Source organism: Perna viridis, chromosome 6 (assembly GCF_037379345.1).
Source record: "Perna viridis isolate PV_CMFRI_1.1 ecotype Kerala chromosome 6, ASM3737934v1, whole genome shotgun sequence".
Lineage (NCBI taxonomy): Eukaryota > Metazoa > Mollusca > Bivalvia > Mytilida > Mytilidae > Perna > Perna viridis.
The window spans coordinates 494,408-520,902 of NC_142450.1; the positions used below are offsets into that span (position 1 = coordinate 494,408).

At 34.8% G+C, this 26,495-nt stretch overlaps 2 protein-coding genes across 6 annotated transcripts in view; both read left to right on the forward strand.

The window, feature by feature from the left end:
- Nucleotides 1-283: 283 nt before the first annotated feature.
- Nucleotides 284-26,495, forward strand: part of LOC148613136 (uncharacterized) — a 35,103-nt gene continuing 8,891 nt past the window's right edge. For 3 of the 5 annotated variants that reach the window (XM_088586313.1, XM_088586314.1, XM_088586316.1), the window contains exons 1-2: nt 21,365-22,953; nt 25,126-25,979. In XM_088586313.1, coding sequence (XP_088442439.1) covers nt 22,045-22,953; nt 25,126-25,979 — 1,763 coding nt within the window. In that variant the 5' untranslated portion in view covers nt 21,365-22,044. Of the gene's footprint in view, nt 372-21,353; nt 22,954-25,125; nt 25,980-26,495 lie in introns of those variants that run through there. The other 2 variants (XM_088586317.1, XM_088586312.1) reach the window with 2 other exon arrangements.
- On the forward strand, nt 11,505-12,806 carry LOC148613137 (uncharacterized protein F54H12.2-like). Its single transcript, XM_088586092.1, has one exon. It carries the CDS (start codon nt 11,505-11,507, stop codon nt 12,804-12,806), a length of 1,302 nt encoding a protein of 433 aa, XP_088442218.1.

A 26,495-nucleotide genomic window follows, 5' to 3' on the forward strand; every position in this document is an offset into this window, starting at 1 on the left:
TCAGCATTTTTCAGGTGATGATTTTACTATAAAACGTTTAGTCAAGTTAAAACTGTAACATCCGTGTGTGTATCTAGGATGAGGAGAGTGCACTCAATCAACATCAGCATAGCGTTACTATACTGCAATTAACATGTTTTTTCAAATGTTGAATGAATGGGTTCATCATTCCAAAAACAAAAAATAATGATAAATGTCCAACGATTCATTTGTAACATACGTTATCAAGTGTTACGGAACTAAGGCTTACTCGCTATATATATAGCTTTTATTCATTTGATCACATGACACACACGACACATCGTCTGCTATATGCTGTCTGCTACGAAAATTATTCCTTATATTATAGTTTATAATCTTCGATGAAAGAGGTATGTATGTGTAGCATAACTATAATATATATCTTTCCCTAAATGTTGACAAATATGTCAATTTTATATTGAAAAGGGTTGAAATATTACAATAACATGTCACTGTGTGATGCCTATACATTATTTTATAAACAATACTCGATTTTAAAATAGAAACATACGTTACCTTTGGTAACGTATGTTTCTTACTTTTCATAACCCCTAAAAGCTATGACACCTTAGTTGAAAATATAAAAAAAAAACTTTGAAATTCGGAATATGCAGTGAAACATTTTGTGTATAGTCCAAGTCCTCAGATTGTTTGCGGTTTTTTGCGTTTATTTTTGTAATTACTCGACGGTTCCTTTCAAAAACTTGCCATTTTATTCATGTCGTTCTGTACTACGATTCCCTTACAATTATTTTTCGTTCTTATCTCCGAGATTGAAAAAATTCAAAATTTATTTTTCCTACGATAATTTTGCATTGAACGTATTGTTTATCCGCCATCTTGTTTCTATGGATATTTTGAAATGTTCCCTATTATCTCACAATTGAAGAGCTGAAATACCATGATTTCCCGCCATGTCTTTATTAAAAGACAAAACCAGAAATTCCGAATGAAAATGCTACAACTGGTACTTAATATGAGAGTCTTACCACATAAAGTAATAAATTAGCAGGGAACCAGTCAATTGTCCCGTTTTATTGAGAATGAGCGGATAGCAATATTATAAATGGATAACTAGAGGCCCAAGAGAGCCTGAATCGCTCACCTGGTTACCACCCAGGCGCGTAGCTGAGGCCAAATTGAAGTGTAGACAAAATTACGGCAGGGGGTCTGGCGAAGCCCATCCTCCCCCCGAAGCTCCGCGGAGATAGCGTTTCAGAGCATCATTTATGCCTCTCTGGATGTATTTTATCTCAAAAAAAAAAAAAATAATTGGCAAAATTAAGTGCAGGCAAAAGCTTTTTTGCCTAACGGCAGCTACGCGCCTGCTACCTGCTTATTAGAATATATTGACAATGAGACAGGCTAAGTTAAAATTAACTGTATAGTCATGATAATATGCAGGCAATGCTTTTAGTAGCATTTTATGACCTGAACCAGAATTTTGCTGAAGGCAAAAGCGTTTGAATTATTTAAAAAAAAAAACTGTCTTCCGACCCCTAAGTTCCGTTTTTTTTTAGTATAAGCAGCAATAAATATTCAAGGAATAAAATCACAAGTCATTGCGATCACAAATACACTAAAGAACTAATATGCTTTATTTCCTTTAAATGGTCTTTAAATATTTTAGAGAAGAAGATTTTCAAAGTTGTATATGTACATGTGAAAAAAAAAGAATTGTTTCAGGAAACATTACTCCTATATTAGTATACGAATCATTTCGAAAATTTCGGCATTGGTCTTTCTTATGATGCAGAGCAATATAAACCCTACAAATTTTAAGTTATTGCAAAACTGCCTTCTGACTCATATGTTCTATTTTTAGTAACGGTGGCCATGTTTTTTTTTCATGGATTAAAATTACCAACAGTCATATTATGTGGGATACCCTAAGTAACAAATACATCAAACAATTAACAGACACTGTTTATGTTCGGTTAATCTTTCATGACATGATGTCACTTTGATTAACTGGTAACACAAATTAGCTGAACAACAGAAAGGAATGCATATCTGTATATTAATGTTATAGGTCTAAATATGTCGATAAATGAAGATGTTTCACCCCGAAAAAAAGTTCGTCCTGTAAAGATTTTGGATTTATTTCTAAATTTCAAACATCTATACATTAAAATGACTAGCACAATTAAAAGCTTTAAGAATCTGATAAATATTTTTGTTGACAGATTTAAATAAATTTCAAATATTTTATGTTTTGTTACCATACCCCCGTAAAAACTGCACAAATTACGTAAGAGAAAGAGTTCGTCCAGTCAAGATATTTCCCCTTTAACTTCTCAAAATTAAATATTTTTTATATCAATATATACGGTTTAATACAGGCTTTACGAATATGTAAAACTTTTTTGACAGACATTTATCACTTAGAGAAAAAATAACATTGTTTGTTCCCACATCCGATACCAAATTGAAAATTTCCTATTAGAAAAAGTTCGTCCTGTGAGATTTTGAATTGATTTCTGAACATCATTCAAAAATATATACACCATACAACAAAATATACCAAAAAGGTTAAGCTTTAAGAATGTGTGAAGGATTTGTGACAGACATGAATTAAAATCCAAATATTTGATGTTTTCTGACCGTACCCCCGCAAAAAAAACGACACAAATCATGTATCAGAACAAGTCCGTCCTGTTAAGATTTTTCCGCTTTAACTGACTTAAAATCAAATAATTTTTATATCAAAATGTACCTATTTGTATATGCTTTAAGAATAAGTAAACATTATTTGACTTAAATGGCACATTTTATGAATAATAAACTTTATTCATCAACATGTCCCCTTTTCATCGCAATTTTTTTGTCAGCAATAGTTCGTCCTGTCAAGATTTTAGCTTTATTATTCGATATTTTCCAAAAAAATAACTTTAAATCATTTAAAAGCACTTTTATTCTTCTTTAGAAATCCTTTAATTTTTTGAATGCCATTAAATAAAACAAAAATTATAGTCAAATATATTGGAAAATGCCCGTCCCGTTTTTATACCAACCCCTCGATCTTCCGGTGAAAAATCACTCATGAGTAACGAGTTTATTCTTCGTTCGTCAAAAGTTAGTGCGTTTTTTGTAACTGTGTCGGTCGTGTCGATTTTAAAAGAAACATGTTTTAATTTATATATAACCTGTTTAAATCACTGATTTAAGACTCTCAAGAAGAAAGATATTGGAAAACTACGACCTTCAGGGTTAGAAGAAGTATTTTACAAATTAATAATTGTAGAAATGTAAAAGAAAGAGGTTACAGATAAAGAAACGACATTAAGCAAAGGAAGATACGTACAAACTGCAAGTTACAGTGCTAAAAATACATTTCACGAATTAACATTTAAACCATCTTCGATTCACAAAGAAAGAAAATACAGAGAACAAATGAGCAAGCAACAAAGTTAAAAGAAACGCATGAACATATTTATGGCGGAAATCCCTTTTCATATCTCTGTGCGTTCGTTCCATTCGTAAGCTACCCGTTCTCAGTGCGTTTAGATCGTTAACGATACGTATACATATCTGTATCTACTTTCGCGTTCGTTGTTTGTTAAAAATCGTTCTGAATGCGCTTTACTAGTTGCATAGTAGGTTTTAGCTCGTTCATAACATCTTCATCTGACAGGTGATTAACAGGTGATTTTTCTATTTTTCAATGCGCTATATGTTCATGCGCTCAATTTGTTCTAGTGTAAGGGGACCTTTACATGTATTATAAACTCCATTGAATGTGATGTATATTTAGCCGGGTTACACTCCTGCAAATTGGTGAATGGTAGTGAGACGCGCGGTGAGAATATTTTCGTAATATTTTTCCTAGCAACTATAAACCACGGACAAACTCGATATTTGGTTCGCAACTTCAGTATGGGGTTTCGTATCATGGAATGCGACTTCAAATCTGTCGCGCTTCTCATTCCTGTTTACCGACTTGGTGTATTTCAAACATTACCGGTGAACCCGCCATTTCTGCCCTTGACTCATTTTTACATAATTTTGGGAAACTCTAGGCCCCCACCTTCGGTAAAAATTTGAGTCCGCCACGCATATCATAGTTTTACATGTGTACCTTGTATTTATGATAATCATTGTGTGAAGAATTCTCTTGTGTAAAGATTATAGAAGATTATAGTCCATTTGCTGGAAGGGTCCACATTGCACCCTCGATTATCAAATTCATTTTGATTTTTAGGTACATTTATACCTCACATTATTCAAATTAATTTGTCTCCAAAGAATGTTCTCAGATTCTTTTTTCAGTACAAGCTTAATATATATTTGTACCCCAATGACACAAAAAGCCAGGATGTTTGTGACTCAATTGTTTGAGCGTCTTCCTAGGACATCACGTGTAAAAAAAATGAAGATATATAATAGATATCATTACTGGCCAATGTCTCAGCTTTCCAAAGGTACAAAAAAGGTTTCAGTAACAATAAAGGTTTGGGAGTAAAAAAAAAAGTGCCCATTACAGGTGAAATATGTAATGCCAAAAATTCCCCTTTTTATTAAAAGGTCATTATTATCAGCTTGAGAAATACTTAGTAAGTGCCTGAAATGAACAGATACAAGAATTAAAACAACAGTTCCCAATATGCCTTTTTAAGAGTAATCAAGGGAACCAAGGTTATAGCGGTAATCAAAAGAATGTAATCCAGGGACAAAGACCAGACATGGAAAACAGACATACACAACAAAGAACATAAAGTAGCTAAAATCATACATACAAAGTAACAAAAGTAAATGAGCAACTCGGACTCCACTAAAAACTGGGAGCATGGACCAGGTGCACCGGTAGGGCAAGCGTCCTCTGCTTTTCTAGAAACACCCGCCGAGTTGCTCATAAAAAGTCAAGTCCGGGGTAGACAAACGAGGAAAGGAAAACTATGACCCGTTGAATAAATCAGTTTTCATGGTGGTGATGGATACACCATAACGATCCACGAGTTCATGATGACGACCATAAAACTTCTGTAGTGATGACTTCAATCTTGTAGCAACATAACCCTGTTCCAGAAGCCTATTTGTTAGAGCCCTAGCGCGATACAAAAAGTCTGTGTAGTTTCGGCAAGCTCTGGAATAACGTATGAGTTGTGATATGAACACTCCATTCGAGGAGCCGAAGCGATGTTGCCACATATGAAAGGAAAGTTGACAATTCTGAATGAAAAGTCATCACGTTTGTCGTAAAGTTTGGTCAATAGTTTTCCTTTACCATCGATTTCTAAGTGTAGGTCAAGATATGAGGCTGACTTTACAGTGTCTGTAGTATCCTTTATCTCAAGTTCTTTTGGGTAGATGCGATGTATCAATTCCCCGAAATTAGGATTGTTTAAAGATAACACGTCATCTATATAGCGGAAACTGAGATTGAAGGATCTAGCTAAACAATATTCTTTCTTTCTGATCAGATCAGCTATAAAGTCAGCCTCATAAGAGTGAAGGAATAGGTCAGCTAGTAAAGGGGCACAATTTGTTCCCATTGGAATGCCGACCGTTTGTTGAAAAACACGTCCACCACACTGGACAAATATGTTGTCGATTAAAAATTCCAGCATTTTGTAAACATCTTCCTCTGTATATTTGGAAGATGATTTGGAATTATTTCTTACAAAGTATGAGGAATCTCTACCAAGAACTATATATTTGTATCTAGATGTACCATCTTTGTTGGAAAAACAACGATGTATAGTTTTAACTGTCGGGATTTTAACTGAGTATGGGGAATAGACGTATACAGTGTTGAAAAATCATAGGTTTTAATGCTATTATATTCAGATAATAGTCTTGAACTGATTGTTTCCAAAAGATCTTTCGAATTTTTCAGGATCCACATTGAATTAATACCACTACGGGAGTAACAAGTGTTGTGGTAGGACTGTAGACCCTCTTTGACAGTTGTGAGTATAGAAGTTAAAAGTTTTGAAAGAGGTTTGGTGGTACTTTAGTACATTTTGCAGATCCAGCTATGAAACGTTGTTTGTATGGATTCTTGTGAAGTTTAGGAACCCAGTACATAGACGGTAAATCACAATCATCGTCCTTGGTAGAGAGACCAAAAGAGGATAGTACAGATTTATGGTTTTCCACAATCTCTTCTTTGGAAAGAGTGGTAGCAGTGTAGGTCTTATCACTGCTATTATTTTCTACGTCTACCTCTGATAATAAACATTGGATATAAAACGTTTTGCAGACAAAAACAATGTTGTTTTGGGCTTTGTCTGCTGGTACGACAACATACTTGTCATGTATAGTAGACAATGTTTTTGCTACATCGGGGTCTTTGAAAACTGATGTAGCCTTGGCACTCATTGACCTACTTAAAACTTGCATTCGTTTCAAAATTAAAGACCTCAAGGCCTTCAACCACTCTGACAGAGAATCAATGTCTTCTTTTTCTCGTTTTATCCATTTTCTTGCATAGTCCTCGACGGCATCCATAAGAACTTTAAAGTTATAATTCCAATTTATGGAGCGTGGTTCACGGTACTTGGGACCTTTAGAAAGGATATTACGCAGAGATTCGTTTTCGATAATGGTTAAATTTCCCGTAACGACGTGACCAGAAGGACCATATTTGAATGGAGAGGTTTTGCAAGAACAGTCAGGTGGTTTAGCCTTGAAGTCCTCAATCTCGAGGTTCTGCAATAGCCTTTAACATCGTTTTACGCTAAAAATTCACAATTTGGTTCATGTAAAGAACCTTGAGGGTAGGGGTGGCAATTTTTCACCTAATTGGACTTGAAAAAAAAAAACTCAAATAATTATCACTTGGGCTAAAACCTAAAATACTGTATAAATGTACTGCATCATACAAAAAATTGTTTGAACTTCGGTATTCTGAAGAAATGACAATAACTGATGATATAGAGGAAAATCTGAACTTCTGGAAATTCCTCTTATTTAGATTTTATAATAATTGTTACCCCAAAAAGAAAATCTAAGCGCCTGAATTTATCAAATATGTTGGATGTATTATAATAATTATCTTAATTATGAATGCCTAAAATATATTAAGTTTTACAGTGTCGGTTTGCTGTGAATGAGAATTTTGTTTGATACTGAAACCAGTTTTCTAGGGGTATGTAATGTTTTAAACTTTTGTTGGAAATTCTGTATGACAATTACTTTTTCGTACAATTTATTATGTAGGAAATTGAATTATCTATCGAATGGTTCCAAATTTGAGACGTTTTTATGGAGCAATAACTTGTAGAGTCGAATTATGGGGAAATCGAAAATCCCATTTTTTTCAATTTTTATTAACTTCCGACTTTGAAAATCGCCACAAGTCATCAGAAGAGCCCCAGAAGTTTTAATTCTGATAGCACTAAAAAGATAATACCAAATATGACATTTCTCCTCAGGCATAGATACACTTGAAGTTTGACATTGGAAAAATATGTCAATTTAAGCGATTTTTTTGTGGGGAATGGGTATATTTTTTTCTTTATTCTAGAACTCTAGGTGTTACTGCAACTATTTTGGTACCAGTGCAAAGCTGATACATTTTGCTGTCTGACAATACCTATATATGTTAGCTAGCTTTGTTTTGAAAAGGTAGAAGATAGAAGCTGGAATAATAATAAAAAAAAACACAAGAAAATGAATTTTTCCCTCAGCGAGGTTGAAAAAGTGACCAAATATGCAAATATGCTTCAGTTCATTTTTTAGCGACAAAATGATTTGTGAATGGAATGTATAAGGGTACATGAGAATCATATTTTAGTTGATGAATGTTGGTGCACGTGGAATATTTCAGCCCACGTACAATGAACGTTTTTATATATATAATATGTGTACATAATTTCACAGTTAAGGTGATGGTGTCGAGTTGGCCGAACGCATCTCAATCTCATGAATATTACTGAGGAGTAGTAAAGCGGGTCCTCACTCCCAACTAATTACCATAATTAACTACTCAGCTAATTAGCTAATTAATTACTCAAATAATTACCATAATTGATTAATCTAAATGTTACTTTAGTTTGATTGATAATATACCGTATGTAATTACTAAAGTTAATATGTATCCCCCATAAGTTCATACTGAGAAAACACTGCGTGTGGTGATTTAAATACAATTATTGATGAATAGGCAAATATTCGAAGTATGTAAGTAAATAAACACCTGCAGCTGCGATGAATAGGGAAAAATTCGAAATATGTAAGTAAGTAAACACCTGCATACGTATTACAATGAATGTACGTTACGAAACACGTAGATGTCATCTAAAGATTTATAGGGTCCAAAACTGAATGGATGCCAAATAAGTCGAAATTATAGGGTCCAAAACTGAACGGACACCAACAGTTTTAAAATATGTATGGGGTTTAATTCCAAATCATAGGGTCCATATTAAGTCAGATTTAATTTCAAAATAAACTCCGCCCATAACGTATTCAAATCGGAATAGTACACCCCATATTATCATTTCACCTCTACAAAGACATATAAGTATCACAAAAATAATAATGGAATTCGAAAAAAGAAATCAAGACAAAAAGAGAAGGATAGAAAGATCAATTGACATTTTAGCTAAACAAATGCAACCGGATAATGTTATTCAATTTCTAAGGATGAAACAAGTATTATCGAGAAAAGAGGAAGACAGGCTTTTGCAAATAAATAGTGTTCAAATGAGAACAAGAGAACTTTTATCAACCCTCATGAATTCTGATATACCCTCGTTACATCAGCTGAAAGTAGCCATGATCAAATCGCGACATATTGCAATATTTAATAGGACATAAAGAAAATGATGATTTGGCGAAGTCCTATAAAGAAAGGTGTTTCATTCATCTACAAGATAACAGCTACGTAGCAACTACAGAATATAAAGATCAGATATACATACATATTCGAAATTTTCAGCGGAGAGGGTTATATGATTTGATGCCAACAAAACAAGGAGTGGCTCTTACATTATCTAGATGGCTGTTACTCGAGAAGAAAAAAGAAGAAATTGATAATTTGTTCACAAAAATGTCAAAAGGTGCACATGATGACAACGAGTATGTAATGCATCTGGGAGGAGTTATTCATGTCACTATTAGTGCTAAATATCCAACTATAGATATAAGACAGTTTTGGCAACCAGAAAAATCGAGCAAACCAGTAGCCACGAGGTATTCCTTTAAATCGTTACAAATGGGAGGTCATGAGTCTGATACGTGATTTCGTCCCTGAGCTTAATAAAGCTGTCATTTGTTGTGAATCACATACGAACAATATAGAACTTTCGGAATGTAAAGAGTGTTCACCATTTGAAGAAGATGGCAAGGAAGGCATAGAACCAAGAGGGAGAGTTTAGTATAATGAAAGACGTTTTGATACCAGATGTGTCTATGTACTAATATGTCTTTGTATAATATTGTCAATAAAAAGAATAAATCAAATAGTTTGCCTTTTAAAATGCCAATATATATATATATGCATGTTACCCTCCACAATATCAGTCAGCATGAATACACCACCTTATCAAGAGTACTTGAAATCAATATGGTACGATACAAAAAGTCCTGCATCATTTTCGGGTACAGATAAGTTATACCGTATGGTGAAAAAAGAAGGCAAATACAAAATAGGACGTAAACGAATCAAGCAATGGTTGCAAGATCAAGACGTGTACGGATTATCAAGAAATATCGTACGGCGGTTTCCTAGAAATAGATATGTAGTCGACACCGTCGATTCGTTATGGGAAATGGATCTGGCAGATTTTTCTAGTATCCAATCCAACAACGATGGTTACAAGTTCCTTCTGGTCGTCATTGATGTCTTTCCAAAATATCTATGGGTGCAACCACTCAAAGATAAAAAAGCGCAAAGTGTCATTAAAGCATTGAGAGTGATCACAATAGACAGAAAACCTCGATCTATATAAAATCTGACAAGGGTAGTGAGTTCAAAAACAAAGAGATGAAACTCTTCTTAAGGAAGAATGGAATTCACACGTACTACTCACAAAACGAAACAAAAGCAGCAGTGGTCGAAAGGGTCAGAAGAACCCTTAAAGCGTCGCTATATAGATATTTCAGACACGCACAAACTCATCGATACGTTGATAAAATTCAGGATTTCGTATCAGATTACAATAAAAGACCCCATAGATCGATTGGACAATTTACTCCAGAAAGCGTAAACGAGTCAAATGCAGATGAGGTACGATATATTTCATATTTAAGCCGAAAGAGAGAAAACAAATCAAATCCAAGTGTTCATAAGAACAGATTTAGATTTAGAGTAGGAGATTTGGTGCGGATTTCAGTAGACAGACGGCCATTTCAAAGAGATTACCATCAAAAGTGGACGGAAGAAATATTCAGAATTAAAATACGTTATTTCCGAGATCAGATTCCTGTTTACCAAATAAAGGATTTTGACGGCGAAGACATAGATGGGACTTTTTATCAGCCCGAATTACAAAAAGTCAATAAAAACACAGACACACTTTGGAAAATCGAAAAAATAATGAAAAAGAAAAAGCAAAATGGAATTCAATATGTCTTGGTGCGCTGGTTGGGTTGGCCAAAGAAATTCGACTCGTGGATAAAGAAAACCGATATAGAATAAAAAGGGGCGACATCTTGAACGGAAGACATATCGGTCAAAAATGAGCATCCGAATGGTAATGCGTTCAACTGATAGCGCAGATTTATTTGAAAATAAATCTTACAATTTCAATGTGCAATTAGATAAACAAAGACATTTAGAAGAAAATTGGACGGTAGCGTTGACTGAAATAGCATTCAATTACTCAGGAACGGAAAAAAAGGTGAAAGATCTTTACGTGTTTTCGGACGTATGTGATGAAAGTATCGTGGGACAAACGGAAAAGCCCCTCCTTCGTAGAGTTCACATAGATTCAAATAATACAATACAAACGAGCAACATAATTTTCGAAACACCATATTACATCCCCGTTCGAGTGCAAAATCTAGCTCAAATCAAGGTGTATATAAAAGACCATCAAAATCAGGATTGCTCATTCCTCGACGGAGTTACCTGTGTAACACTACACTTTAAAAAGTGTTTATTTCTATAATGACTCTACGTCAGTGATCCAAAGATGTGGAAAAACGTGTTTCAAGATTTATCATATGGGAAGATAAAGTCAAACTATAGAACTAACCAGACGGGCCGTGGAATAGGAGGGCGATATGCATCAGCATTCAATGTTCCAGTTTCCTCAAGAGAAAGTCCACCTGTTCAGCAAGTATCTCAATCGACAGCAGTTGCCGAAATAGCAAAGAACACATTAAAACGAGAAAAACGGTTCCAGATACAGCACATCGACCCGAGCACTATAACCAGATACCGCACATCGACCCGAGCACTATAACCAGATACCGCACATCGACCCGAGCACTATAAAAATATCCAATAATAGGAATAGATTCAATCGTGCTCCGAAAGTCAGAAGTAAACGATCGTTTCAGAAGGACCACGCAGAAACTAAGAAAATTAAGAAATGACGTATTTGAGTAAAACAAATCGGGATTTTGCTGTCCCTCAACAGTTGTCTCTCTTTACGACACCACCCAATCAACTTGCCATCGAAAAGATATATTTTGACGAAAATAGACCGCTTGTGAATTTCACCGAATCGTCGACGATAGATTTTGCCGTATCTGGCCAGGGATCGGAATACATTGATCTGAAACGTAGCAGATTATATGTACGAGCCAAAATTGTCAAAGCAGACGGAAATAGTCTAGCATCTAATGAAAAGACCGAAATCATCAATCTTCCCTTACAAACTATGTGGTCTCAAGTAGACGTGTTTATGAATAATAAGCTGGTGACATTGAATTCTTCTCATTACCCATGGAAGGCCTATTTGAAAACTATCTTGTCAAGCGGAAGTGACGAACAGATGTCCCAATTAATGAGTCAACTTTATTACAAAGACGACAGTCCTATGGACTCTTTATCACTCAATTCGGGTTTCGTCAATCGATACGATTATACAAAATTAAGCAGAGAATTTGAACTGGAAGGTCCTTTGATGGAAGATGTATTTCAAATAGACAAGTATCTCATACAAGGAGTGGATTTATACATCAAATTACACCGTTCAAGTACACCGTTCGTGTTAATGTCTGGGGAGAGTAGTCCTAATTACAAATTAGAAATCCTTGACGCGGCATTCAAAACGTGTAAAGTAAAAGTAGACTCTGGTGTTATAGTAAATCACCTGAATCAGATAAAACAGGAAACTGCCAAATACTTCCTGCATAGTACAGAAATAAAAAAGAATACCGTGGCCAAACTGTCCAGCGAATTCATATGGGATAACATGTTTCATAGAAGACCGTCACTCGTCATCGTTGGACTTATTTCTCAGAAGAGTGGCAACGGTGCATACGAAAGTAATCCTTTGAATTTCAAATATTACTCGGCAACCGATGTTGCCCTCTTTGTCAATGGCGAGAGCGTACCTGCCAGACCTTTAAAGTTGGATTTTGGAAACAATCGGAATTATGCTGCGGCGTTTCTCAATCTATTTGAAGCGTGCGAGAAAATCAACAAAGACGCCGGTCTTGATATAAGTAGGGCAGACTTTGGGGCAGGATACACCATATACGCATTTACCATAGACCCATCCTGTCTAAACGAAGAGTATATGAACCTCGTGAAACACGACAATGTCAGATTGGAAATGAAATTCGGCACGCCCTTGCCAGAAACAGTCACTTGCATTGCATACGCTGAATATCCAGCTATACTGGAAATCGATAGTAGTAGACAAGTTCGCTACTCCGAAACATGAATGGAAATCAACTGAAACGTGCTATTACAGACAATCGATGCTTAAAATCGAATTTCAAAGGGATATTTGCAAGGGATACTTTACCTTCCACTGTCGACAGATATCCAGCCGTGTATGTGGTGAATACGGATTGTTCCTTTCAAAAAGGTCAACACTGGGTTGCCATTATTCTAATGGACCAGTCGTATGGCGTGTTTTTCGACAGTTTTGGGCGAACTCCCGAAAGTTGGGGGAAAGATTTTACAGATTTTATGGACAAACACGTGACAAGATACGACTATTACAGAGTTGCTGTACAATCACACGAATCAGACCATTGTGGACTTTTTGTGTTAGCTTTCCTATACGCCATCATGTGTATGTCTTTAACACTAGAACAGTTCCAATCGATGTTTAAAAAAAAATTGAAAGACAATGATGCTATTGTATATTCGTTTGTGAACACGTTTTATGATGAATAAAAGTTGATTCTGTCTATCTCTTACTCCAAAACGTTCTTTGCAAAGAGGTTGCTCGAAAATGCCAGTGGAATGTTTACGGTCCCACCCCAAAGAATAGTCTACGCCTATTCAGAAAACCAATCCGTATTCGATGAAATGGCAGAAACGATACCTAACCTAACTTTCCATCGAGGTCTACCGACGAGAGAAGACGTAGAAAACTTTTCAGAAGGTGTAGATCACACTATTTTAGTATTGGACGATCTCATGATACCTATCACGCAATCGGAAGATTGCGTCCAGCTCTTCACGGTCACCTCGCATCACCGTAACATTACGGTTTTGTTTTTAACCCAATCCTTATTTCCACCCGGAAAGTACGCCAAGAGCATCTCTCTCAATTGTACCAACGTCGTCTTATTTCGGAACGATAGGGACAAAAAACAAGCTTTAACGTTTGCCTCTCAAATATTACCGGGGCAATTAGATTATTTCCGGGACGCACTTGAAAAATCCACTCGAGATCGTTACGGATACTTGTTATTGGATTGTTCTCCGCATACCGAGAGAACGTACATACTCCGTACTCGCATTTTTCCCGCTGAAGATACCGTCGTATATCTTCCACGGCTATAAATAACAAACGTTGTGTGACGGGGCGTCATTCCTAATCATGGCTAAGAGACGCATGTCACGTCAAACACCGTTCTTGACGTTTTTGTACAGCTGTGCACCGAGACAGAGAAAGTCACTAGTCGAACATGCGACGAACGAACAAATACTCGCCATATCTCAGATAGCCTTAAATATCTTAAGATGAAATGTACAGATCACGCGAGCCTATAAAAAGAAACTAGAGCGATACAAAGAGGTCATTCGATCCTTAGCCAGCCGACGGGTTAGCATAAGTCGAAAAAGAGAGACTTTAATGAAACATCACTTTCTGATTCCACTCCTCATCAAACCAACACTTCAATTACTCGACGACGAGTCTCGAGAGAGAGAGAGATGTCGAGGGAACTAATATTGATACCAAAAACCAAATACGAACTACTCCATAAGCCGATTCAAACAGTACAATCGCGTATAGACAATGATCAGCTCGTTACTTGTCAAGATGATGAAAAAGTTGTAAACACACCCGTCGCAGATCCGTCGATTGACTTGGTGATGGACAAAACGTTGACTTACGTCGTACCCAAAAACGGACAGAGAAGAGTCATGGGACTTTGGTACTACATCAAGGACCGCAGAGGAACCATACTCGATTGGAACAAGAAGGGCGAAATTATCGTAAACGGTCAAACGGTACAAAACAGTCACCTACTCGACTTGTTGAAATATGCAGTAACTGTTTTATCTCACAACAAACCTCTCGGGTACGACCAGTTTTGTGACGCCTTGAAGCAACTACACGTTCCATCGGGATTCCTCGTTCAACACGGAAGCGGTTATTCCGTCAGGGGAAAGACTAACAAAGGACCACCGGGAGTACAAGATATCAAGAAAAACAGTTTCCGTTGGATTCCTTATTAATCTTATATGTATGTTTTGGTTTTTTTTGTATGTGAAATAAAAAGATATCACTTTAAGTCATGAGTTTTTGTACTTCTATTCCGCCCCCTCTCCTCGGCGGCGGCGGCGGCATATAAGCATATACGCTTATAAAATTTATAAGCATATACGCTTATAAATTTATAAGCTTATAAGCATATAAATATATAAGCTTATAAACTTGTTTTGGGCTGATAATGAATGAAAAACAATGCAAGATACAAACAATTTTATTGGCGTTATTAAAAACCGTATGGTAGAGTTGTCAAGTCCGGTAAGAGCCTTCTCTTCGTGAATATCATTTTATAATGTTTCTTTTCCTGTCTATTGAATAGTTTATGCTTCCTTGAGTCTCTGCAAATTTTCTTTGGGTTAACCACGGTAATTGTATCCATGTCGATTTGACCAAACACCAGTTCTTTCACGGTTTTGAAATTGATGAGTTGACTGTTGGTAAAGTTTAAAGTAAACCCGCGTACCTTGCAGACCTCTTTCTTGTCGGACGTCCTATAGGCGTAGTTCTTGGGACCCCCACTCACGTATTCCTCGATGTGGACGTCCGAAGGTACTTCGTTGGTGAGTTCACCGAGACAGTTTCCTATCTCCAACCTGTTAACGTATGTGCAATTTCTATCGACAAATATGACAGAATCTGTGTCCAATTCATGGTGATCTTTTTTGTCCACAAACGAGTCAATATTTTAAACACATGTTTTTTTTTACTGATTTGTTCAAGTATTTTCTGTATATTTGATATTTTTTTCTCGATTTAAATACTGTTATGGGCGGAGTCTATTATGAATTAAATCTGACGTAATATGAACACCCTATAAGTCTACATTAATTCTTTCGAGTGCCCTATAAATCTGCATTAATTCTTTCGAGGACCCTATAATTGTCTGATCAATTTAAATACTGTTATGGGCGGAGTCTATTACGATTTAAATTTGACGTAATATGGATGCTAATGTTTGATTTGAACGCTATAACTTATTTTGACTCTTTTGGAGTCTTTCATATATGGATCCCGATAGTTGTACTAGTATATTCGAGGACCCCGTAATATTATTTTGACGTTGTTGGTGTTTATTCATATATGGATCCTGATACTTGTGATTGTACTTTTGAAGGCCAGTTATGGTAATAAATTGGGTCTCAGTTTTTTTCTAAATTAAATCTAACGTAATACGGAACCTATAACTTGGAATTAAACCCCATAATTATTTTGAAGTTGGTGGTGTCCGTTCAGTGTTGGACACTAAAAGTCTGCATAAATTCTTCCGAGGACCCTATAATTCTGAATTAATTCTTTCGAGGACCCCATATAATTGTCTAATCCTTTGTACTATGTATGTAGGCGTTTATTTACATATTTCGTACATGTATTTTTTACCCATTCATCATAACTAAACCACACGTAGTTTTTTACTTAGTGTATAGGATACAGGGAGTATATAATATTAAGGAAGATTAATAGGTTATTACATATGATTGTTAATTATGGTATTTAAATTAAAGTAGCTAATTAATTAATTTAGATAATCAATTATGGTAATTAATTATGATAATCGATTAAGTAATCAATTATGGTAATTCATTGGGAGTGAGGACCCGCTTTACTACTCTGAGGGATAAATTTCCCACATGATGGCTTCCATGTTGGAAAATATTGAGCGATATCTTCACACTAATTCAAAAATCAGAGCTGCATGTATCAAGCTTGAATTATGTGTCTATATATTTGCCCCGTCTGTCATGCAGGGTTCTTCCTCTGCGGGTGTTTATACCTGCATTTCATTTTGTTTCTCTGTAAACAAATTTCTTGTAACTTCCTGCTTTTGCTATAGACTACAAAAGACCGATATACGTCTTTGATTATATATTGGCGTAGGTTCTAATGTATTATTATTGCTCTCTTTAAATGTTTCAGAACTGCATTCAACTCATAGGTTTTAATTATTTTCTATAATAATTGCACTGTCTTCTAATGCATCATCTCTTTTTAACTCAGAACTTTCAAGTATATTTTTTCAATGTTTGCATTTCTGCATCTCTTAATTTGTAAGTTTTTGAATGCATCAATAAGTCTACACAGTTAATTTTGTTCCCCAAATGTAGCGGGGGACATGCTTTTGTTCTACTTTTACTTGGTATACTTTTGCAGGCGTATATATCCATCATGACAAAAGTTATTTTTAAACAAGACTGAATCATATTACATTGTCATATAATAAGAGTTATTGCATGAACACTGGGAACTATTTCCCCCTCGAGCCGAATGGATATAGCACTCGTAAATTCCACTCGGGAGGATATTCCCCAGTGATATATATGAACAAACAATAAATTTTGACTTTAATATCTGCATGACAGAATTTACTGGAGAGTTCGCCAATCGCATTAGAGATGTCCTACTCACTAATTTGCATACCATTAAGTGTCAAATTGGTAGACAATTAAACAAATAATTAAACAGTTGAAAATACATTTGTATCATGATTAGAATCCCAGTGTTCCAAATTTTATAACGTCGTTATTTCATATCCAATTTCGGTCCTGTAAAATGTTCCATTTAGATACAACAATTTATATAACTCTTACTTGATAAATAAATTTGTATTGACCTTTATTTTGCATATATAATTACTATTAAAATTTTTATGGTTAAATAGTCTATAATTACTGAATATTTATTACAAAGTCCATGGATAAAAAGTTTTATTTACAGTTAAGGGAACCAAAAGAATTTTTCAGTTATCTTAATAAATGAAAAAATTATGATGATTTAAAACTGATGCCCCCAGAGACTTATAATTTAATAACAGGTCTATGATGCCCCATGCCACTCAATGGATCTTTTGCCAACCAAAACCAAATCATATGTAAGTGATGACACGAAGAACTCTCCTTGCTGTTATATATATTTTTAATGTGGTTTTGTATGAATGATATATATGTATATAATCTTTGATTTTATGAATTTATGTATAGACGTTGCGTACATTGTTGGTGTCACATTCCACTGAACCGGGGCTGGTTACGAAAACTTGAATATTGCTATTAGAATGTGGAGTTATCAAAGGCAATATAGATATTAAAATGTTCGAAAATGGTTGTTGTTTTAGGATTATAATCACAAATCTTTGAAAGATGCCATTAATTGCGGAGGGAAAGCACTATTCGATCACAAGAACGTCCGTTTTCATATGTGGACGGGTAACATTAAGAAATGCTTGCGTTTCATTTCACCAATATATCTAAGTTGTTTCTTGGCGTATTTTGATAAAACAAACTTTTTTGGGAAGAGCAGTTTGTGCATCCTCCCAAGTCAGGGTTTTGAGTTCACTATCGCTCCCTCAAACCCCTGACATCACTTATTCATATCTAGCGGGTATCGTCCAGCCAATTCCGATTGGTTGCCTCTCCGGGTGAGAAGCACCAATGAAATCGATTTAACACAAAATGTCTGTGAAAAGGTAAACAATAATTCGAGGTAAAGTTGTATGATGTCACAAATGATGCAATATGAGCAAAAATGATAACTGTAGATTCTGTGTAGAGTCTTTACTGGAAAAAAAGACGTTATGTGTAGCCACATTGTAAGTTATATCGAAGAGTTTCTATTACGAGTGATTTGATTGGATTTTGGATCCGGGTTAAGTTTAAGTAACTCACTAGATGGCGCTGGACGATACCCGCTAAATATGAATGAGTGATGTCAGGGGTTTGAGGGAGCGAGAGTGGACTCAAAACCCTGACTTGGGAAGCTGCAGTTTGTGCTGCAGACGATCTCATATTTTCATGACGTAATGATAAGATCAAAGCGTATTACAATATCACAAATATCTCCCCTTTGATGTGGACATTGTAAAAATGGAAAGAAATCGATTTAAAGACAAAATGTTAGACATTTTTTTTAAGTTTTGCGAACAGGTTTTTTTAATCGGGACTTTTATTAACCATATTGACAATTTAATTACATAACTCCAATGAAAATATATATAAAACATTCAATCAGTCTTTTTTGTTAAAAGCCTTTTTGTCCGTATTTCAATTATGTCACAAATCTTATTTTTTTCGACGTTGGCCCTTGGCTACTTTCTTGCTTACCGTTGTAAAATATAACAACGAATAGTATTTTTACCAAGTATATTCACGCTTAAAGGACTGTATAAATATTCAGAATATCATGTTTATTCTAAAAAAAATAAGGAGTTTTATTGTCTAATACTAGATAAATACGCACGTATGTTATGATGTCACGTTGCCCTTTCCCCGACGTTTTCTACACGTTGCGTGCTACCCGGTCTTTATCAAAAGCTTTTTTCTTTAGCTTTGGGTGAACTAATAACTATGAAATTTTGAGTTTTACATGTATATATGCTGCAGATAGTATATTATAAAAATAATGGTACTTGGTTGAACATGTATCTTAGCGCAGCAATTTGTCTGTGTCTAACCAGAATGTCACATCTAAAATTTGTATATTTTATTATTCACGCGTACACCATGCGAAATTCGAATAATTGTTCAAAAAAGGCAGATGGTGTTGAGTCAATTTCTTCATATACTTAAAAATGTATTCATCCTCCTCTATGGTTTTATCATTTCAGTTTTTCTTTGGCTTAACAAATGGGTTATATATATAACGTAAAACCGTGTCTAACAAAAATGTCTCAAAGCGCATTTTTGACGTTTCCAAAGTAACGTTCTGTTTTGCGACGTAAAACTCTTTTAACGTCAATTTTAAAAACAATAAAAGGTATTGAAAAGTTACGATACTAGATTGAATTAATACGACTGTGGATGTAATGAATTAAATAAAAAAGCGATTTTAGCGAATCTGATAAAATAATGAAAGAAATGTTGAAAGGAAAATAGGAAAAAGAAATATGAAAATGTTGCCCAACTTTGACCGCCTATAACTTGAAAACAGTCCAAAAAACACACTCTGCTGTACATTTGTTTACCCGAATTAAATAAAGAACACATTTAAAATAGAATAATTAAAATCGAAAAGAAAAAAAAAACAATCTACATTTTAATCAAACACGTATTTTTACCCTTTTGGCCCCTTTTTCTAAAGCGTCAAGGACAACAAAGTCCAAATTAAATAGGAATCTTCTTAGTTGTTGGTAAAATCATATCAATATTTCAAAACAATTCGTCAACCACAACTAAAGTTATCGCAAGGAAAAGAAGTGTCCCCAGACGACGACGACGCGGACGACGACATCGCCGCCGACCACGACGACTGCTCCATAACATTATACAACCGCAAGTTTTTTTCGTTGTATAATTTTAAAAAACGGGAGATTTCGCTCTCAAATTTTATCACAGAGAGAGCTCTTCCAAGGTTTTGTTTTCTCGAAATGTTTATCAATGTTTTATTTTTAGCAACAGACCTTAGAATTCCGAAACGAGTACATGTATTCGAAAATTTCAATATACAATGTACATCTACATTAGAGATATAAAACCAAATAGGAAAGAAATAAATTCACTTTATACGCTTCCACAATTTGAATTCCGGGGGGAGTATTGACTTTTTTGCATGTAGGTTTGTTGGCTTTCTGTTTTAGTGAGGATTTTTTACTTTTTTTAGCGCATCACGAAATATGTTTTCATAATTCCTAACATTTTTCTCATAGGATAAAATTTCCTTTAAATCATTTACCTTATCAGGATTAAATAAGCACACTTCTTTTTACACGTTACAATTATAGAACGATGTACCGTCGCAATACAAAAAAGACGTCGAAATTTTGCCGAGTTCGACGTTACCAAATATGACACCAACACTGTACGTTATATGATAATAATTTTTTAAAATATGAATGATGTTCGACATTCAAAAAGATGTTAGGTACACATGGGAATGTAATATATTAGTCCCTGGTACACAGTAGTAGAATATGCATGTATGAAAAAGTATATATTTTTGGTAGACAAAAAAAAAATGATTTTTTTTTTCAGCTCCAGACTGCACACTGTACCAACTTTTAACAAAAGTTACCCCCCCTCCCCCGATGATCTGGTCACTCTGAAAAGGAGGCCGGGGTTCTTCAGAAAAAGGTGGCTGCTTAGACATTTTTTAACATTTTTTTGGTTAAATTCACACATGAAAATAAATTCCCCCCCCCCCAAAAAAAAAGAGGATGGTGCCGACCCCCTGCAGCCCACTGGATCCGCCACCGAAGTGTTATTGTTGCAAGAGAAAATTTGAGAAGTTACTGTGAACATCCTTAATTTTAGTTATGTTTTATCATTTATGCCCATGTATATATCAGGGGTCTGGAAATTCCCAACATCTGGTTAGATCTGTCAAATTTACGAAGTAAAGTTTTGGTCGTTTCCGCCACGGGAGACGATGTATGATGTTTTCGGTTTTGCAAGTCACGTTGGCAAATTCTTTTCCAGTGCAGTAGCTTTTAAATATATTTAGAGAAATTTATTATTTGCATGTCGACAACATGATACAATCCAAACGCGGGAAAAGATTGTTATAATGGTCGTGGGACGAGACTCACCATGGACCGACTTGATTTACTTTAGGTAAAAGCTGACTTCCCCAATTCAACAGGGTACATAATAGTTAAATACGAAGAGAGTGAACGAATTTTGAAGAAACGCCAAATGGCTAATTCTACACAAGGGTTTGATATTTGCGAATTATGTGGAGTAAACTTTGAATTACATAAAGAAAGACGTAGTATAATAGTAAAGGGTTTACCTTGGTTTGTTCTATTAGATCCTTTGGCAAACTAGCTATGGGGTATGTGACAGGTGTTCAAAGCCATTGGAAACATTGTGAAACGAAAGGAAAAATTAAATGATTTGAAAAGTGCAACTTTAGGAACTAGAAATTGTATTGCACAGAACTTCAGAAGGAATATAGTATTTGAGAAGACATTTGTGAGTTCAGTGGATTTTCATTTGTACAATTTATAGGGACTGCATTCAAAACAAATTTTCATGAGAAGAAACTGCAGTTTACAAAACAGATACATTATGCAGTTGTAAAAGCTTTTCCTGGATTTGTACAGACAGACCCATCTCTTAATAATGGTTTTTTAAAGATTGTTTCAAGACAATTGATAAAAAGATATAGTGAGAATAAGGTTGTTAATTTGTTGAGGGAGACATTTACATTAACCAGAAAGACTAGTAATAAATTCATCTATAGATCTGAAATAAGAACATGTACACTGATAATTTAAAATAGTGATTTAAATGAAGTTAAAATGGAAATGCATAAGGCACCCTCAAGTAATGAGCCAGTTAGAAAGGAAATAAATGAAACACATTGTAGCAGGGATCTACATGAAGTTAAATCCAAAGTGATTGAAACACCAACAGCTGAAAAGAAAGACCTCCAGAATTCTTCATTGTTTTCTTCCAATACCTCAATCACTGAAAAACCATGTAAAGATTTTAAAACATTGATTAAAATGAAAAAGATAGATTCTTTACACACACAGTATCATGATTTTAATAATAACTTATGTGAGGTGTGTGGCTTTTCTTTTGTTAGAATTGCAACAAAGGCGGATGGATCATCAAATCTTGAAACTCTGTATACTTACAAATTCAAATTTAATAAAGAGAGGCTAGACTTAATTTTGAAGGTATTGCCTGATTTTGTTCAGACTGAATCATCGAAAAATGGAATATGTAGGCAGTGTTTTAGATCAATTGAAAGAATTATCAAACTAAATGAGAATGCAGAACAGTTAAGGATGACATTGAGGAGCTCAAGAACAGTTGCTGAAAAGAAAATTGCACATTTTACCCCAGAGGAAGAATATGGTCTTCATAACGATTTTTGTGAACTTTGTGGTATTTCCTTTGTGTTAATTTCAATAGGAAGTAATGGTACAACAAATGTAACAAAGCTATATGAACAGAAAGTAAAAGTAAATAAACACACAAAAGAAAAACTTGGCATGATCACGAAAGCATTACCGGAATTTCAGATATCCGATCCTTCATTAAACAATGGACTTTGTAAAAAGTGTTACAGAGTCATTGAAAAAATTGTTAAAATTGAACATGAAATTGATAGTTTACGATCAGAAGTAATATGGAACAGAAAGGCTGTTCTGGAAGGTCATATATGCATACCATCCAAAAGTAAAGAATCATATAGCATGGTAACTTAATATTTGTGTCTTGTTAGTAGTACAATGTAGATTTATTTCTGACTTAAACATTTTGTACAGATTATACCTGTAGGGCTCAGTTGTTAAAAAACTTTATTCAGCGGATAACTTGTACAGATTGTACTAGGCTTATCCAGTGGATAACTTGTATAGATTGTACTATGCCTATCCACTGCATAACTTGTATAGATTGTACTAGGCCTATCCACTGGATAACTTGTATAGATTGTACTATGCCTATCCACTGGATAACTTGTACATGTATAGATTATACTATGCCTATCCACTGGATAACTTGTATAGATTGTACTAGGCCTATTCTCTGGATAACTTGTATAGATTATACTAGGCCTATCCACTGGATAACTTGTACATGTATAGATTGTACTAGGTCTATCCACTGGATAACTTGTACATGTATAGATTGTACTAGGCCTATCCACTGGATAACTTCTATAGATTGTACTAGGCCTATCCACTGAATAACTTCTATAGATTGTACATGTATAGATTGTACTGTGCCTATCCACTGGATAACTTGTACATGTATAGATTGTACTAGGCCTATCCACCGGATAACTTGTATAGATTGTACTAGGCCTATCCACTGTATGACTTGTATGGATTGTACTAGACTTACATGTATGTAGTGGATAACCTGTATGAATTGTACTAGGCTAATATCCATTGGATATCTTAGGTAGATTGTACTACACTTATCCAGTGGATGACTTGTATAGATTGTACTATACTTATCCTGTGGATGACTTTTGACCAGCAGATAAATCTTTTGGACACCCACCTTGGTTAATTATAACAGTACATGTACATTTATTACCTCCTGTGGTAAGGGAATATTTGCTATTACAAAGATTTTACACCTATGCCCCACTCATTATGCAAATTAGAACAGTACACAATAAACAGCTCTGCAGATACAAATGTACATCATGTAAATGTATATTTTTGTAGGTAAGGAGTAGTCCTTATGCAGTGCGATATTTTCACATCTTGTATACATATGATATAATGTAGCAGAGCCTATAAGACCTAAAAAATAATATTTTAGTTTCCAGTTACTCTACTTACTCTTTTTAATTGTACTACATGTACATGCACCCTAAACATTTTATGGTCATTTTGGATCAAGCACCATTAAAATCTAGATTATTTCCCCATTAACTCAATGCAAAATGTTTTTGAAAACTGAAATACATTTTTGTAAATCCCTACCTGCCTACCATATTCTTTCTTGCTGGTAGCAGGAAACCAGACTATTTTTTTTCAGCCAGAGCCAGCAGAGTGATACATATATATAGTTGATTAGACAAGTATGTATGACAAAATACATTTTCTTCTGTTAACTGTCTTAATACATATGATACATGTATTTAGAAGCTGAGCATTTAACTACATGTATCAAAAATTATTTGAGTGACATTGATTTGTATGGGTAATTTCAAGTCTGATTTAGAGATCAAAGGTGGATCCAGGCCTGTTGTGTTCCCTCTTGTAATTTGAAAAAGAATGGATTGAAACAAAAGGAAACCACTGAAGTGTGATGGTGCGCACTCATGCTCATTCTTTTTACAAAAGATTACTATTAATTTTAATTTTCAATAGATTTTATAATTTTACTTTTCTTTTCATACATGTATTTGCTTTTCTGAACTTAGATTGTAAAAAAATTTATAATAGTCATGTACATTTAGCTTTAGGTTACACACCACCAATTCAATACATACATGTACACAAACATTGTCCCAAGCAGAAATTGCTCCCTGTTCATCATAATGCTGTAAAAAAGAGTTCTCATTTTATTTAGAAAATTTAAATTGTGTTTTTCTGCACATTTTATAACAGCATTTTTCTTCTTCTGATGTTAATCTTAATCTCCATGATGATTTCTAAGTATACCTCTATCTTGTGAAAACCCTGGGATTTCCCATGCTATTTATAGACCCTTCACTTCCGAATCCAAGTCTGCTAACCTCAGGTGCCATTCTGAGGATCGTGAACTGTCATATGTAGAATCATGCTGATATATAGTCTACTGTACAATGTAGGTTTAAGTTAAGGTGCAATACAGGGAAGCCTCAGATTATGTACATGTATATGTACTTGAAGTTACCTGTTATTAATGTTGATTTGGTATTTTTTTAGAATGTTGTGCCAGAAGAGAGTACCAGGGGCAGTGTTATAAAAAATGCCCAGATTTGTGACATTATGGCTCAATACCGACAGATAGCTTGCAAAACATCACATTCTGATATTAGTGGTATATGCATCCTCTCCTCAGGACCAGTTTTGAATACTTATGATCCCAAGTCCTGTTGGACTTCACTAGAGGATAAAACTGTACCCTTAGGGAGAAAACGTGTTTCAGTAGACACTAGTATAGGCACATGTATGTCTCATGGGAAAAATGCAAAAGTTGAAAAGGAGAAAAAAGAAACAGTGAAAATTGTTGAAAATTTAGGAAATACATGTCACCCATTATTCATTGAACATGGCACAGGAAATGAACCAAATGGCCTATTTATTCCAATTAAGGGGAATTTGTTAAAAGTGAAATTACCAACAATACCTTTTAAACCTACCAACTCACCAACGTTTGTACCTGTAGACATGATAGAACAGCCATCTTGTACCAATAGAAAAACAGAGAATGGTACTGACTCAAATCTCTCTTCATCAGGGATTATCCCAGTAGATGTAAACCACTCGTCTTGTATTAGTTCTAGAAATAGAACAACAGAGAATGGTACTGACTCAAATTGCTCTTCATTAGGAATTGCCCCAGTAGATATAAGATCTGTATCTTGTTTTAATGAAACTTCAGCTAGGAACGGTACAGACATTGGATTGTCTACAGTTTTAAGTGAAATTAAAACTGAACCCTCCACCTATGGGTATGAAGAGGCTGTTGGTTCTCATGGTAGCAGTATAAATGATGAAGGGATGGTGTCAGGGGAGATGGAAACAGGGAAAAAACCTGTCATGATTATTGTCAAAAGGTAAAACACTGACCATTTTTATCCACAAGTGGGCCTTTGATTTTTTTCCAGCAAGCACAAAATTTTCATTTTATTTCAGCTGCAACCGAGATCAATATTTTTATTTGAAAATCTGCCTAGTCAAGTTATGGTAGAAATATGGAGTCATTATTTTTATTTTTTTTCAATTGATTAGTAAAAAAAAATTCCAAAATTTTGACACATTAATTATTTTCGAAAAGATCCAAGGCCTCTTGGCTAATATAATGGTTGGTGCCTGATATTATTCATGCACATTTGTTCATGTGAAGAGTGCTTAATGAGACTTGTCATTATAATGTTTTTATTAGCTAGAAAATGTGATGAGAATGTTATTTACAATATTCAAAGTAAAAAAAAATACGAGGGAATTATGAAATTATTGATTATGTAGATAAAATTGGGGTCAGTCAGCTTAGAAAGGAGATGAAATAACCAAAGATATTGTTTTAACTTGGCCTAATTTATCCTCTTTTATCATACTTTGACAACTCAAAT